The 16,806-nt window shown below is 39.2% G+C and overlaps 1 protein-coding gene across 3 annotated transcripts in view; it reads left to right on the top strand.

Annotated features, from left to right (window-relative positions):
• Nucleotides 1-16,806, top strand: part of DENND5B (DENN domain containing 5B) — a 212,082-nt gene that overhangs the window by 167,682 nt on the left and 27,594 nt on the right. For all 3 annotated transcript variants that reach the window (XM_067696088.1, XM_067696089.1, XM_067696090.1), the window contains 3 exons: nt 273-425; nt 1,297-1,375; nt 8,179-8,260. In XM_067696088.1, the coding sequence (XP_067552189.1) occupies nt 273-425; nt 1,297-1,375; nt 8,179-8,260 (314 nt within the window). The remainder of the gene's footprint in view (nt 1-272; nt 426-1,296; nt 1,376-8,178; nt 8,261-16,806) is intronic.

The following is a 16,806-nucleotide window of genomic DNA, read 5'->3' as shown; positions in this document are numbered from 1 at the left end:
AATTGTTGTACATAAGCATTTACATGAGGATACTTTAAAATAGCATCAGAGTCTCTCTTTAGTGACTCTTTCTCTGACAAAATAGTAAAAGTATACATAATATTACTTGTTAGTTGACCACAGAGATTAAGACACTTTTCCCAAGGTGATTCAAAATCTGCAGTTAGAAGTATAATGAAGGGGAACCCAGATCTCCTGATCCAGGAATTGACTTGATGGCTTTTGGGCTCACTGCTGGGGTTAACACTTGCGACCACATGTGATGTTTTCAGACAAAACGCATGTTGGTGGAAAAGATGGGACACGAAGCAGTGGAACTGGGCCATGGGGAAGCAAACATAACCGGCTTGGAGGAGAACACCCTGATCGCCAGCCTCTGTGACCTGCTGGAAAGGATATGGAGCCATGGCTTGCAGGTCAAGCAGGTAACAGTCTCAGGAGGCCCTGGTGACAGGGCGAGTTAGGAGCTCTGTTAAGAAAAGTAACAAAAAGAAAAAGATATTATAAAAATTCAAGGTTATGTCCCTTTGTCACAGGATGACTAGAAATACGCCACAGGCATTTTAATTCCAGAAAAAGAAAATATAACCCATGATTAGCAGGCAGTTTGGGGCTCTTTTCTGGTAAACAGGAAAAGATAAAACAACACATTCACTGTGGAGGCTGTATCCCCTGTAGATTCCATTAAGTATCTGCTTTCATCGCTGTCCAAGAAAAAAATCTATTCGCCAGAATTAACAGTTCTTTGCCATTTTAAGTTATCTGGTTATTCAAGGCAGAAACACAGATGATTTCTTTGCTTTTGTCCCTCATTTCTCTTTCTGTTTTTTTTTTCTGTTCATCTTCCTCTCTTTGTCCCCTCTTCTCTTTCTCCTCTTGCCCCAGTTTTCTTCCCTCATTGCTACTGCATACATCCAAACATATTTTGCATACAGAAGTACATTCTGTGCTGCTGGAGCCTTTAATTCTCTGCTTGCTTGTGTGGCCAATGTAGACAGCCCTAGTTACATACAACTAAGTAACAACTGAGCTGAAGTCAGGAATTTCCTTGCCTGCCCTTCCGCCCTTTGCTTAGCTGCCCTTCCCCAGGCTGTTGCCAGTCTTGTCAGTGAGGCAAAGGACGACCCTCACTACACATGGAGTGGGGTGCTCAGAATGTCACACAGCTAGGAATGGATGAGCTTGGGTCTCCCAGCTTCAAAAAATAGGCATTTCAGTGTGAATAGTTTTGATAAGTTATTTTTTGATGAATCATTTCTTATAAAATGAAAAACTTTATATGCCTTGTACTTTCAGGGGAAGTCAGCTTTGTGGTCACATTTAATTCAGTTTCAGGACAGAGAAGAGAAACAAGAGCACCTTGCAGAATCACCAGGTGAGAATTCATTGGCTTGATTGTTTCTACAGCACTGGCAGCAGTGAACCATGTGAAAAATCAGCACCTGTGGCTTTGTCTCCACCTCTCTCAAGCTGACGCTCATCCCATCTTGGGGTAAAGTAGAAGGAGCAATATTACGTACTAGCTATGAGACCTGGGAAAAGTCCCTTGACCTTTCTGATCTTCAGCTTCCTCATCCACAAGATAGGGAAACTAATATTAGGCATGCCAAGGCTGTAGTGTTGATCCAATCAGAAAACATTTTAAAACGTCTAATGAGTTGTACTCATAGATCATACAAGTAGTATACCTTACTCTCAGCAGTATTAGGGTACGGTGTATACTGGTTTTTTCCTTAAATAAAAGTTTATTCACATCGTTAATAATCTTTCAGAGGAGAAAACATGTATATATGTTTCAAAAGTATTCAGAAATCAGATTTCTTCTTCAGTTTATAACAAGACACCTCATGTTACAGTATCGTGAGTCATTAGCTAATAATGGTAAAATAACCATCTATTTCACAAAAAGTAGAAGTAACAGTGGAAAGCCAGTAGAAGTAAAATGTTTTATACTGAGTCAGCTATTTGGGAACATTTTCTAAAATTATTGATTACTTTAGACATAGAAAAATGTGGGAAAAAAAGTTTTATTTTTTTAATAACTCATAAGCCAACCACCAGCGTAAGAAATAAAGCATTGCAAATATGATTGAACCACCCTATTTCCATTCCCCTCACTGCCCCTAGAGGGCAATACTACCCTAAATGTGGTGTTTATCGTTGGAAACCTAGTTTTTCAATGTATCCAATAAAACAGCTAGGAATGTGAATTTGATACAACATTGCCCTGGAGCCCCTCTAAACAGAATGTCAAGGTTCTGATGTCCCAGGATGTAACTGTATTTATAAAGATTTAGATCGAGTTTAAAAGCGTTCTCTAGTGTCCATCTATCTCCGTTGTCCATTTTTCTATTGACAAAGTAAAAGTACATTGGCATATTCCCTGAAACTATCTCTAACGTTCACCCACGTTCATAGAAGATTTAGCTGTTCAGATGTAAGGCCATAACCAAGGTAGTTTACCCTAATTAGAATAAATAAATTCCTAGGAAGAAATAACCATTTGTAGGATGAAATGTTGCAAAGCCAAGCTCAGTTAAGCAGGGAGGTGGAAGCATTTGACTCTTGTGCTGAACAGGCATGTGAGAATGTCCAGCTGTTAAAGTGAGCAGCTACCAGGCAACACCAGCAAGTTCATGGCTTTGAATGGTCAAATTGTGGGTGGTTGAGCTAGAGACCAGAGACTCAGCTGTTTGCAGGGCCTTTCAGTCAGTCAGTAATGACACCAGTAAAACTCTGAAGTCAAGGCTTAGAAATATGGAATGTGTCAAAGCCTCATGCAGTCCCTGTGCTGCACTGCCAGGTGTCAATGAAGGGCTGGAGATCTAAGAACGAACATAAGCTAAATATTGTACTGATCCTAAGTAGGATTAATGTAAGCTGTGTAGCTTTTGAAATCAAATTTATTGTCTGTTTGAAGGGGTGGGTTTGATAAATATTGCTCTAACACTTCTGATAATTCAGCCCACAAAGTTAGGACTTAAAAAGATGACAGTGTGAAATGTGTTCGAAAAAATCAGTTTAAAAGTAAAATCATTCATTGTTGAGAAACAGTGTGTTCTAATTATTTAGAAATTAGCAGTTACTGACTTTAATGATTTTAAATCTGGGTATTTGGTTTTTTCCCAAAAAAATACTTTTTGTTTGCCAACTACTTAGCTTCCTAATTAATGGCAGTAAACAGTCTGCATCTTCATATTAAGGAAAGATCCTCCAAGTCCTTAGAGATTCACAGTGGGTTTGAAGACAGCTCTTATTAGCATCGAGCCAGGATGAGATTAGGTGATGGTCATTACTGTTCTTTCAGAAGCAGCACTAAACAGGAATCAGACATTTTAAGGGTTGCAGAAGAATGGAAAAGATCTCTTAGTAAGAGGACCATAGCAGGGTAGAATGTCTTGAAATTTTTTTAATAGATTTTATTTTTATAGCAGGTTTAGATTCATGGCAATATTCAAGAGATGGTTCAGAGATTTCCCCTGTAGCCTCTGCCCCTACACATGCATAGCCTCCCTCGTTATCATCATCCTCCACCAGAGTAGTACGTTGCTTACAGTTGATGAACATACATTGACATATAGTCACCCTAAGCCCATAGTTTATTTACATTAGGATTCACTCTTGGTGTGTTGTGCAGACTGTGGGTTTAGACAAATACATGTTAATGACATGGACCTACCATTGTGGTATCATATAGAGTACCTTCACTGTCCTAATAATGGTGTGTTCCTCCTATTTATCCCTCCCTCTCCTCTAACCCCTGTCAACCACTGATCTTTTTAACTGTCTCCATAGTCTTGCCTTATCCAGAATGTCATATAGTTGAAGTCATATAGTATGAGGCCTTTTCAGATTGGCTTCTTTCACTTAGTAACGTACATTTAAGTTTCCTCCATGTCTTTTAAAACTGTCTTAATTTTGACCTAGTCAAATTTTGACCAAGTCACTGTACCTAGTAGTTAAAAGTCCCATTTTAGAGAAAAGATCTCAGAATGCAATTGATTCTAGAAAGAGGACTGTTGTTGACATATCACCCCAAAGTTTCTACCCTTAAGAATGTTGACCAGCTTAGACATAGGGGGTGGGGTAGGGTGCAGAAGGGAGTGGAAATACCATTTTAAACAGTTATTCTGGATCTAGCCAAGAATTTGGAGTCACTCTTTAAACGTCTTTATCTTCATCAAAGTTTTCTTTAGTTACTTACCTGCCTGTAGACTATAAATGGCTCTATAAAAATAATATATGCAATCTGCGCTCTACAAACTTGCTGTCTATGCAGTAACATTGATTCAGGCAGAATACAAAGGAATTCCTATGGCTAAGTATTAAATCCATGAGTGTTTATATTGAAGGAGAAAGTAGCCTATTGCATTTGAGTATAGTGAATTAAGAAATACTAATAGAGAGAGTCCCTGGTGGCCTAATGGTTAGGATTCAGGGCTTTCCCTGCTGTGGCCCAGGTTCAATCCCTGGTTGGGGAACTGAGATCCTGCAAGTCATGCAGTGTGGCAAAAAAAAAATATATATATATATATATATATATATACACATATATATACACACACTAATAGAAATACACATTTTTAAATAGTTCATAAATTTCTCTTCTGGCTAGAGTAGACTTCATGGAAACTTCTTAGATTTTAGATCTCTAGATAAAAAGTATGGCCTTACTCCTTTATTCCTAATCTGGATTTTTGTTCACAGGCTTCTAAACTTTCCTCCAAAGTTACTAATAAAATACTGTATTAATTTCCTGGGGCTACCATTATACAGGACCATAAACTGGGTGGCTTAAACAACAGGCATTTATGATAGAGGTACTGGGCATTAGGACTTCAGCATTTTTTTGTTGACAGTTAATCCGATGTTATCATCCAACTATCCCATTAGCAGATTTTTCATAAATCTCTATCTCCATCCCTAGTTCCTAGACGTCCATAGCCCACTGGGACCTCAAACTCAACACATCCTGAAACAAACTCATTATCTTAGCACCTCTCCCTCCTGTCCCAGTCAGGCTTTCTCCCTTCTTCTCTCCATTTCACTTAATGACATCAGTACCCTCTTGTCGGTCAAACTATAAGCCAGAAAGTCATCCTTAATGTAACAGCCCACTGGACGTGACATCAGAACACTCTGCCCCTTTTAATTAATGGATATGATTGGGCAGGTTTCTTAACCTCTTTGAGCCTCAGTTTCTTCATTTGCAAAATTACGGTTAAAAAATGTTAAGGAAAGTTTTAACTATGGGATAGTATATATTAATACAGTTTATATTCATACTTAATATTGTTTGTGACTCTTGAGTCCTGCTTACCCTTAATCCAGTCATTTAAGTCCACTGCATATTTCTCCTCTTCATTCTCATTGGCTGACACTGTCTTAGTTCATCCACAGGCTGGCCTTTGGAACAACTTCTAGCTCATCTCCCTTATAGCCCTTATACCATCACACTATCACTCTAGTTAACTAACTAAAAAGCACTGAGAAGCATATCGCTTCTTTTCAAAATTTCTTTCCCCTCCCTAGGATTTCTGTAAATTTCTAACTTGTCATTTAAGGTTCTGCTATCTGGCCCTAAATAATCTCATCTTCCTAGTGAGTATTTGCTGTGCATTTTGAGGGGCCCTCTGGATATTCTCAGAACAGGATATGACCAAGCCTCAAGAGGTGTATAATTTCATAGGAGTAACAGAAGTGTTAAATTGTGGTAAGTTTGTGATAGAGGTTCAGTTTTACAAGTCCCATGAGAGAGAGGGAATGACTTATCCAACAGTGTTCCTAGGGGAAAGAGAATATTCAGGAAAGATTTCACACAGAGGCAAAATTAAAGCTAAATTTCTTTCCTTTTTTTTTTTTTGAGAACTTACTTTATGCCAGGCACTATTATAAGTGCTTTACATCTATTTGAATATGGTAGGTATTGTGACTGTCCCCAATTTGCAGATGAAGAAACAGACCATAGAGGGGTTAAACGACCAACACAAGGTCAGCGAGCTATTAAGTTCTCTGTAGGGCTTGAGAAAGCCATGTTCTTAACCATGAAGCTATACTCCTCTCAATCTGAAGTGATAAATAGGCTATAAACAAGGAGAAAGATACAGAATCACTAAAGGATGAACCAGAGACTTTAACGAATTGCATGGAGACATGAAAAAGTATATCACATGTTTAAGGAATATTGATCAGTGAAGGGTGGCTAGAATACAGGATTCCAAAACAGGATTCCCAGAACATGGTTAGGCCTGTGAGTGCTCTCATTGTGGTTGCTACCACTTCTTTAAATGTCAGACTCCTCTTTTATTAAGTCTCTCACCTGTTCTCTGCTCCCTGAGGCATGATTCCTTGTATTTTATGTCTTCTTCTGGCCAAGTTGTCAGATTATGGTCTCAGCTCCTTTCTCCTGCCTCATGATCTTTTCTTTTTCTCTTCTCAACCTATTTCAGTTTTTTAAAATTAATTCATTTATTTATCTGTTTTTGGTCTGTTGGGTCATCATTGCTATGCGCGGGCTTTCTCTACTCTTCATTGCTGTGTGTGCGCTTCTCATTGCTGTGGCTTCTCTTGTTGCGGAGCACAGGCTTTATGTGTGCGGGCTTCAGTTGTTGTGGGCACATGGGCTCAGCCGTTGTGGCTCATGGGCCCTAGAGCGCAAGCTCACTAGTTGTGGCGCACAGGCTTAGTTGCTCTGCAGCGTATGAGATCTTCCCGGACCAGGGATCATACCCGTGTCCCCTGCATTGGCAGGCGGATTCTTAACCACTGCCCCACCAGGGAAGTCCCTCGACCCATTTCTTATTACGTGTGTGGCCATCTTTCATGCTGTCTAATCATCTGGAGTGTAGAGGCATTCTCTGAGGTATTTCACTTTCTCCCCCAAAAGAGGGATGTGCTTTCATTAATTAGCACACTTAAGTGATGATAGTCTCAGACAGGAAGACAACCAGCACATTCCCTGCAAGTCTGTGGAACAATGTCTTCGGTGTCTGTTACCTCTTGGGTATCAAGATGAACCAGTGTTTTCAGTGACCCATTGAAAACTCCCTCCCCAAACTGCCAAGACAAATGCCCTATTTGTTACCTGCTTGGTAGGGAAGGCCCTCAAAAGGACTGCCTTTGGGTTGGTCTGGCCGCATTCTCTTTGTCTTGGCAACGCCATCAGTACTCATACCTGCCAAGTATCAGCCCAGCTTCTTTCACCAAGTGCCAAAAACTTGCAGATCCTAATCCACCAAAATGTCCCCTATCTTCCTTCAGTGCCAGCTTCATGTATATTTATGTGTTCTGATATTGTATTCTAGCCCCCCGAAGTAGAATGGATCTAAAAACTGAGAAAATGCAAGTTTAATATACAACGAAAACTCACATTCTAAATTCTGATTTTATCAATGCATTTGCCAAGTGTGACGTTGCAATTTACTTTTCATTTACAGGTGGGAAAATGGAAATAAAGAAAGGGGACAAAACTCCACAGCATCTCATTTAAAGTGAGATTGAGCACTCCAACTACAACATATTAACCAATAATTGATTGTTTAGCCATTGCTATATAAGAGAATAATCTTTCCTTTTATAAATGTTAGCTCTTCAGACTTCATAGGAGAATGGCTCATAGACATTATACTTCTAACTGTCCGTTAAGATTACTCACTTTGCCTGATAAACATACTGTAGTTTGGATTCTGAACTTTGAAGTAGAAACTTATATCAGACTAAAGAATCCAAACTCTTAGGTTTTTCTTTTTAAACCCTCTTTCAAAAGGGGACTTGTATGATTGTAGTTCACAAGCCCAGAGATAGTTCACGTACTTAGTAGGTTAATTTACAGACATTACTTTCCTGTAATTATTTGGACCTATTAGAATGATAACTTTAGAAAGTGACTGACCCTTCTGGCCAAAATGTGCACACATTGTCTTATTTGCTAAGTGGGCTTTTATGATTCATTTAAAATTTTCAAATACAGCCCCATATTAACTAGAAAGAAAATAACTAGTTTACTGTATTAATAAAGTAGGAACATTCAGGTAAACAAATTTGAGCTTTTCTGTTGTCTTTAAAATTTGTTCACATCAAAATAATTTCAAAGTATTTATTTATGGAATGTGAACCATGTAGTTTTTTTAAGTCTTAACTGTTATTTTTCTAATACTTTGCTGATATTTTTCTACATAGTTGCCCTTGGACCAGAAAGAAGAAAATCTGACTCAGGAGTTATGTTGCCAACACTCAGGGTCTCTCTTATCCAAGACATGAGGTATTTGATATATGTGCTAGCATATGGTGATAACTTTGAAATATTTATGGCTTTCATTTAAATTGCTCAAATAACTGTGGCTATGGTATTTTTTGCTTATGTATTCTGAAGAAAACCTTTTTTATAATCTTATTTATTTTACTTTTATACTATTATGTGTTTTCCTGACATTAAATCCAAAGGCAAAATGCAAGTGAGAAGAATTTTAAAATAGCCCTATTTTAAATTGTAAATTTAAATTGTAAATTTAATTTTAAAATTTTAAAATAGCCCTATTTTAAATTGTAAATTATTTTACAATTTCTTTGGTTCTTTTTTTTTTTAATCTCCTTGAATTCCTTCTGCCCCCAAATATAAATCAAAAAATCTGCAAATAATGACAGGTTACTTAGCAGAAAAATCGCTGACAGGTAGATTTTCTTTGAAGCAAATGCAAATCTGAGAATTATCACATGCAGTTACTGGCTTTAGAAATCATTAGAAGGCATCAACATACCTAAAATAGATTTATTGAATGAGGAAGGCAGAGGCTTTTTTCTTTTAAACACTTTGGGTACATTTTAGTCAGCTTTTAAAATATGTGGGTCTAAAGTGAATGTTATAACATGTATAACGCTTGAAATTTTTCCTTTGTGGTATGCTTTAATATTAACTATTGATGTTTATTTGATTTGTCAGAGGCTTACAAGTGAAAAGCATAACTTTTATGAGTGGCATCATAGTACAGTGGTGACATATCCTGGCTTCACACTAGCTGTGTGATCCTAGGCACTTTTTGTAACTTCTCTTTGCCTCAGTTTTTCCTTCTCTCAAATAGAGATAAGAAGAGTTATCTAGCTCATAAGAATTAAACTAGTTAGTCCATTACACTAAAAAGTTTCAAGAAGTACTCGGGTCCTCCTGAGAGTTCAGTAAATGTTGGATTTTGTTATCTGAATCAGTTCCTATGTTTGTATCTTAAATGCCCTTATTCCTTGATAGATGTAATGTAGTTGTCCTCATGTAGCTTATGATTCCTTTTGATGGTCAGCATGAGATGAATAGTTGTAACTTTGAGGGGAAAATGCACTCCAGCTCTCTTAAAGGAAGCATAAAACCATCTGTTCTGCAGTGATTTCACAGTAGCCATCACTTTAAGGGGATGATTGTCAAAAGCTTTGCAGTGGTGACCTCAGGGCCAAACTTCTGAAACCTAATTAGGAGATGGTGGCGTCACATAAGGCTGCCCCGCTCCTTCCAGTTTCCTGCTTATTTACTTTCATCTGCTTCATGTTGTTGGTTTTTTGTGGGGAGGGATGTCCGGCTTCAGTAAACTCCCTTCACTTTATAAGAGGCAGTCTAGCGTGCTGGTTAAGACCTCAGGCTATGGAACCAGCCTATAAAGGTTGCTATTTTAGCTCTGCCACTCATTAGGCTCCGTAGCCAAGGGTAGTTCCTTATAGTCCCAGTTATCTCACCTGTAAAATAATAGTGTTTCTCTTAAAATTTTGGTGTAAATATTCAGTGAGTTAATAAGTGTAAAGCACTCAAAATAGGCCTGGAAATAAATCTATGTTTATGAACTCACGAATACACATACATCTATATTTATTTCTGTTTCTATATTTATTTATATGTGTGTATATGTATTTTTACACACAGTTAATTTTTTTAAGACCATAAATTCATAATGATATCTCTGCTTCCAGTTCAGTACCACGGGGACCATTCTAGCCTTCTCCCTTATTCGTAATTTTTTTCTCCAACTATGAGACACCTGACTCTCGTTATCTGCAACATATTCACTTATTTGTGCAACCTGTATTTTCGGAATTGCTACCCCAGCCCCTGTAAGGAGCAAGGTTACTAGCTAAGTTTAGTGCTGTGCACAGCTCCAGTTTTCTTTGTCAATAGCCTTTCAGTATCCAGTCAAAATACTGTTTTCCAAAACTTAGTTTAGTTCTTTTTTTCTCCAGTCCCTTCAGTGTGGTTGTATTATTCATTTTTAATAGTGTTAGGGTTATTTGTTAGCTTGTATTCCGTTTGCGGTTCCCTCCACATCCTAGTGGTTTTTGTTTTGGGTTTTGGTTAAATTTATATACAGTAAAATTCATCCTCTTTTGGTGTGTAGTTCTATATGTTTTCATAAACACACAATCATGATACAGAACAGTTCCATCACTCCTTTCGCATCAACATCTCTCCCAGTTTCCTACCGTTGGCAATCAACTGGTATAATTCCAAGCTCTTTCCACTGAGAGGGCCTCAAAGTAGTAATACCCCAGTAACAATGAGCACAACTAGTGCCCACATATTGGTTTCCAAATACCATTCTCCAATGAAAGGAACCATGGCTCTCTAGAGAAGTGGTTGATTCCAGGACTAAGGAAGGGAAAATATAGGATGAACTTAGTGCATCTTTGGTAAGGCCAGAAAGTAAGGAAGTGCTCAGAAAGTATAGGATCAGGTAATAAAGACATAGGAGGGACATCCCTGGCGGTCTAGTGGTTAAGACACTGAGCTTCCATTGCAGGGGGAGTGGGTTCGATGCCTGGTCGGGAAACTAAGATCCCACATGCCACATGGCATGGCCAAAAAATAGGAAAAAAAAAAAAAAAAGACATAGGAGCCAGGCTGAAAGAGCTCCAAATGGCCAAAGCTGAAACAATTTGAGCAACAAAATAGATAACAGTAGTAATAGAGCATAACCCATAAAATAAATATCCAAGAGCCTATTCTAATTAAATAAATAGATGAAAGCAATGGGACAGCTCTTTTTTACAGAAGCATTCCAATTAATAAACGTAGAAGAATGAAATAGAAAAATTAGTGGTTGAAGGGTCTAAGGTGAAACCAGAATATCTGCATAGTCTCAAAGTATCCTCCCCCAGGAATTTATTAATTACAGAGGAAAAAATAGTAAGTTTACAGTGGAGAAACCCAGCAGACATCTCTTTAAGCAAGTGATCAAGGTTAACATCACTAGTAATAAGACAAAACTAGTAATGTACCCCCGATATGATACACCAAGAAGAGAACATCACTTGTGCAGTGTTCCTACCATAAATGCATAAACTCAATGTAACTATGAGAAAACGTGAGAAAAATCCAAATTGGGGGTCATTCTACAAAATAGTTGACTAGTACTTTTCAAAAGTATCAAAGTCATAAAGACATGAAAAGGCTGAGGAAATATCATGGATTGGAGGAGACTAAGGAGGTGACAACCAAGTGCAATAGGGTTGCTGGATTAGATCCTAGAACAGAAAAAGAACATAAGTGGAAAAACTGGTGAAATCAGTCTGTAGTTCAGTTAATAGTGTTGTACCAATGTGAATGTCTTAGTTTGGTTATGTAAGATGTTAACATTAAGGGAAGCTGTGTATACAGGAACTCTGTACTACTTTTATTTTAATTTTTTTAATTATTATTTTTAACATCTTTATTGGAGTATAATTGCTTTACAGTGGTGTGTTAGTTTCTGCTTTATAACAAAGTGAATCAGTTACACATACACATATGTTCCCATATCTCTTCCCTCTTGCGTCTCCCTCCCTCCCACCCTCCCTATCCCACCCCTCTAGGTGGTCACAAAGCACCGAGCTGATCTCCTTGTGCTATGCAGCTGCTTCCCACTAGCTATCTGTTTTACATTTGGTAGTGTATATATGTCCATGCCACTCTCTCACTTTGTCACAGCTTACCCTTCCCCCTCCCCATATCCTCAAGTCTGTTCTCTCAGTAAGTCTGTGTCTTTATTCCTGTCTTACCCCTAGGTTCTTTATGACCTTTTTTTTTTTCTTAGATTCCATATATATGTGTTAGCATACGGTGTACTACTTTTAGAACATTTTTGTAAATCAAATTATTTCCAAAAAATGTGTGTGTGTGCGTTTTTTTGGTTTGTTTGTTTTTTAGTAAATTTATTTATTTATTTACTTTTGGGTGTGTTGGGTCTTCGTTTCTGTGCGAGGGCTTTCTCTAGTTGCAGCAAGAGGGGGCCACTCTTCATCACGGTGCATGGGCCTCTCACTGTTGCGGCCTCTCTTGTTGCAGAGCACAGGCTCCAGACGCGCAGGCTCAGTAGTTGTGGCTCACGGGCCTAGTTGCTCCGCGGCATGTGGGATCTTCCCAAACCAGGCTCGAACCCATGTCCCCTGCATTGGCAGGCAGATTCTCAACCACTGCGCCACCAGGGAAGCCCGCGTATTTTTTTTTTAAACCAGGCCTGGTACAAAGTAAATGTCTAAGGGCTGTTATTATTATAGCTATGGAGTAGATAGCTTATTTTTTTAAAATACTGTTTTCTGGGGGTTGTTTTTTTGTTTTATTTTTTAATTTATTTACTTTAATTTATTTATTTGTTTTGGGCTGCGTTGGGTCTTCATTGCTGCGCACGGGCTTTCACTAGTTGCGGCGAGCAGGGGCTCCTCTTCGTTGCAATGCGCGAGCTTCTCATTGCGGTGGCTTCTCTTGTTGTGGAGCACAGGCTCTAGGCATGTGGGCTTCAGTAGTTGTGGCATGCGGGCTCAGTAGTTGTGGCTTGCAGGGTCTAGAGCGCAGGCTCAGTAGTTGTGCCGCACGGGCTTAGTTGCTCCGCGGCATATGGGATCTTTCTGGACCAGGGCTCAAACCCATGTCCCCTCCATTGGCAGGCAGATTCTTAACCACTGCGCCACCAGGGAAGCCCCTGTTGTTGTTTTTTTTTAATTTTTTTGGCTGTGTCAGGTCTTAGTTGAGGCACCAGTGATCTTCGTTGTGTCATATGGGATCTTTAGTTGCGGCACGTGGGATTTTTAGTTGTGACATGCAAAGTCTTTGTTCTGGCATGTGGGATCTAGTTCCCTAACCAAGGATTGAACCCGGGCCCCCTGCATTGGGAGCACAGAGTCTTAGCCACTGGACCCCCAGGGAAGTCCCAGAGTAGATAGCTCATTATCCAGGGGTATAATTCTTGGTACAGCTGCTGCTCACCTCTTCCTTTGAATGTTAGATCAGTGAGCTGTGACCTCTCTAGTCTAAGCCCCTAAAATTTCTCTCCTGGATTACATCATGGTCCGCATATTTCAGTGCTTGCCCTACTGTAATTCATCCTCCTCACTGCTAATATGGTGATCCTAGAATAAAGTGCAAATCACTTACCCTGACTGGCAGGGCCCTACTTGATCTGACGCCTGTCTGACTGCAGTATTATTTCCTATCACTCTCTCTCTTTTGTTTCCTCCAGCATGCCAAACTTGTTTCCTGCCCTGGGGCCTTCTTTACCCATTCCCTTCACCTGATAGCTTTTCCCTGAGTCCTACCCCCATAGAATCTCCACAGCTAAGGCTCCTTCTTGTCATTTGCATCTTGGTTCAAATGTCGCTTCCTTCCACTAGCCATCCCTGACCACCTGGTGTACAGCAGCAATCCAGTCACTCTCTTTCAAATTCCCCTATTTTTTAAAAAACTATTTATTTATTTGGTTGCTCTGGGTCTTAGTTGCAGCAGCTGGGCTCCTTAGTTGTGGCAGTCAGGCTCCTTAGTTGTGGCTCACAGTCTCCTTAGTTGCTGCATGCAGGCTCTCAAATTCCCTTATTTTAATTCTTTGCATAATAGCACTTATTTGCTTGTTTGTTTTTCTAATGGTACTTATGAACTTCATGAGAGAAGGGAATCTATCTGACATGTGAAACTGTTGAATTGCAAGTTAGTGTTAACAGAGTGGCACATAATTGGTGCTCAATTAATATTTATTAAATGAAGGATTTGCCATATTTTAATCTCTTTGAGTGTGGGTAAGAGAATGTGTGTGTGTGTTCATGTGTATGTGTGTGTGTGTTTATCTAACATATATACGTGTGTATATATATACATATATATATATATGTGTATATATATATATATATCTCCTTATAGCCAAACTGTTACTGAATTATATTGGTTACAGTTTTGAAGATTTAGAAAGGTGGTGATTGCTGAGGTACTTTTTACTAATCAATTTAAAATTTAGAATATAGAAGAAACTTGAGAAGTCATATTGCTTAGCTTCTTCCTTTTATATATGTGGAAACTGAGGCGCAGGCAGATAAAGTCTCAGACCATATATATAGCCAACTAACAGCAGAAGTGGAACTAGAACTAAGGTTTCCTGACACAGTTCATGTCTCTTTCTAACTAGATTCAAGTTCTCAGCCTTCGCCTTGTCATCAGAAAAAATGCCAGGTGTGACTAGGCACAAACAAGTTGGCAGTAGTGTGTGGGTGCACATCACCCTAAATATAATTTAGTATAACCTTGAATAGTCTATATTTGTTCAGGATACTCAACAAAAAGTTGATCTCCTATGACTTCTCACTTAAGGGTTACTTTGGCTTTTAATTTTCAGACTTTGCCTGAAAGAGACCCCTGGGTACCCTAAAGTGATATTTTAGCCAAATGATAGATACTTTTAATAAAACTTAACTGGTTGATTGCTTTCAAAAGGTGTCTAGTATAGTAGAAAGGCATTGCCGAGAAAAGACAAGCTGACTTCCTAGGGTTTTTCCCTAAGATTTTATTATTAAAAATTTTAAACATACAGCCAAGTCAAAAGATTTTATAATGAATGCATCCATATACCCACAACCTAGATTCTACCACTAACATTTTTCTATGGCTTTTTTAAAAAATGGGGTAAAATATATATCTCATAAAATTTACCATTTTAACCATTTTTATGTGTATAGTCAGTGGCATTAAGTACATTTGCAGTAGTACAACCGTTACCTCTATCCATCTCCAGAACTTACTGTCATTGTAAACTGAAACTCTGTACCCATTAAACAATAGCTCCTCAAGCCCCTGGTAACCACTGTTCTATTTCCTGTCACTGTGAATTTGACTATTCTAGGTACCTCATATAAGTGGAATCATGCTTTTTGTGTCTAGTTCGTTTCACTTAGCATAGTATTTTTGTGGTTCATCCGTGTTACAGCATGTATCAGAACTTCCTTACATTTTAAGGCTGAATAGTATTCCGGTGTATGTATATACCACATTTTGTTATTCCACTCATTCATCGACGGGCATTTGGGTTGTTTCCACCTTTTGGCTGTTTTGAATAGTGCTGCTGTGAATGTGAGTGTACAAATATGTGTTTGAGTTCCTGCTTTTAGTTCTTTTGGGTGTGTACCCAAAAATGGAATTGCTTGATCATACAAAAAATAATAATAATAGGCTGAACTTGGGTCATCTGTCCACTCTTGTCTAGTCATCTATGACCAGGTAAGGGCATGGTCACAGGAAGCCAGTTAAACCAATTTATTATTTCCTTAACCAGAGGACTTGATATTCTTTTTTTTTTTTTTTTTTTTTTTTTTTTGCGGTACGCGGGCCTCTCACTCTTGTGGCCTCTCCCGTCGTTGCTGAGCACAGGCTCCGGACGCGCAAGGCTCAGCGGCCATGGCTCACGGGCCCAGCCGCTCCGCGGCATCAGCAGGCGGACTCTCAACCACTGCGCCACTAGGGAAGCCCCAGGACTGGATATTCTTTCATTGATAAAGATAGGCTCTGCCTGGAAGCTAGATCAAAATCAGAAGTCTACTTGCTGTCCTCAGGAGCAGAGATATGGATGCCTGATCACCCAGCTCCATGCCATTGATCCTCATACTAAGGGGACTGATGTCATCTCAGAAAGGCCCTGCAGAAACACTGCCCATGGTTCTCTCTCCCTTTTCTCTGCTTCATTCTGCCTCTTTAAGATAACTTTATATGTATTGTTGTTCTTATTCTTGATACGTTTACTTTAACTCTCAGTTCACGGGCTTATTTCTGTTTCCAAGTTCTTGGCAAGTACTTCATTGTAATCCCTAGTTGCTAGCGCGATAGTTGATGTAGATGCTTTTCCTTAAAGAGAAACACCCAAGTAATATTTCTAAACTTCGGTTTCTTTCACTATGGGCACTTAAAAACTTGTTTTTTAAAGATTAGGTAGCAAAGATATCTGAGTTCACGCATTCTGTGGGGAACATTCCCTGGCAGTACCTCCTGTTTCCCACATTTCTCTCTTGAAGCAAAGCCACTGGCAGTGTAGAGACTTTGAGTCCTCATAGTTGTCAAGTGTCTTGGTACCAGATTGCTTAGCAGCTGGCATGAGTCCAGACATGTCTACAGGCTATCCCCTGTTATCTCTGACAACTCCCCAGGACCTTCATAGATGCCAAGTATCACCATACTGTCAGTTATAGAATGATTCTTTTCTTCCAAAGAGAAAGGCTTGGGACAGTAAATATTAATAATTGTACAAGTTGTTGTCTACTTATAAAAGAGGAGTATTACCATGCCGTTACCATTATTACCAATTTCTTTCCAGAGTAGCTGTGCATATATCATCTAGCCATTCAAACTAGCACGGGCTTTCTCTAGTTGCCATGAGCAGGGGCTACTCTTCATTGTGGTGCATGGGCTTCTCATTGCAGTGGCTTCTCTTGTTGCGGAGCACAGGTTCTAGACACACGGGCTCAGTAGTTGTGGCTCTCGGGCTCTAGAGTGCAGGCTCAGTAGTTGTGGCACACAGGCTTAGTTGCTCCACGGCATGTGGGATCTTC

Source organism: Pseudorca crassidens, chromosome 11 (genome assembly GCF_039906515.1).
Source record: "Pseudorca crassidens isolate mPseCra1 chromosome 11, mPseCra1.hap1, whole genome shotgun sequence".
Classification (NCBI taxonomy): domain Eukaryota; kingdom Metazoa; phylum Chordata; class Mammalia; order Artiodactyla; family Delphinidae; genus Pseudorca; species Pseudorca crassidens.
The sequence above is the reverse complement of the archived record's forward strand: the minus strand, read 5'-3'. Positions and strand labels throughout refer to the sequence as shown.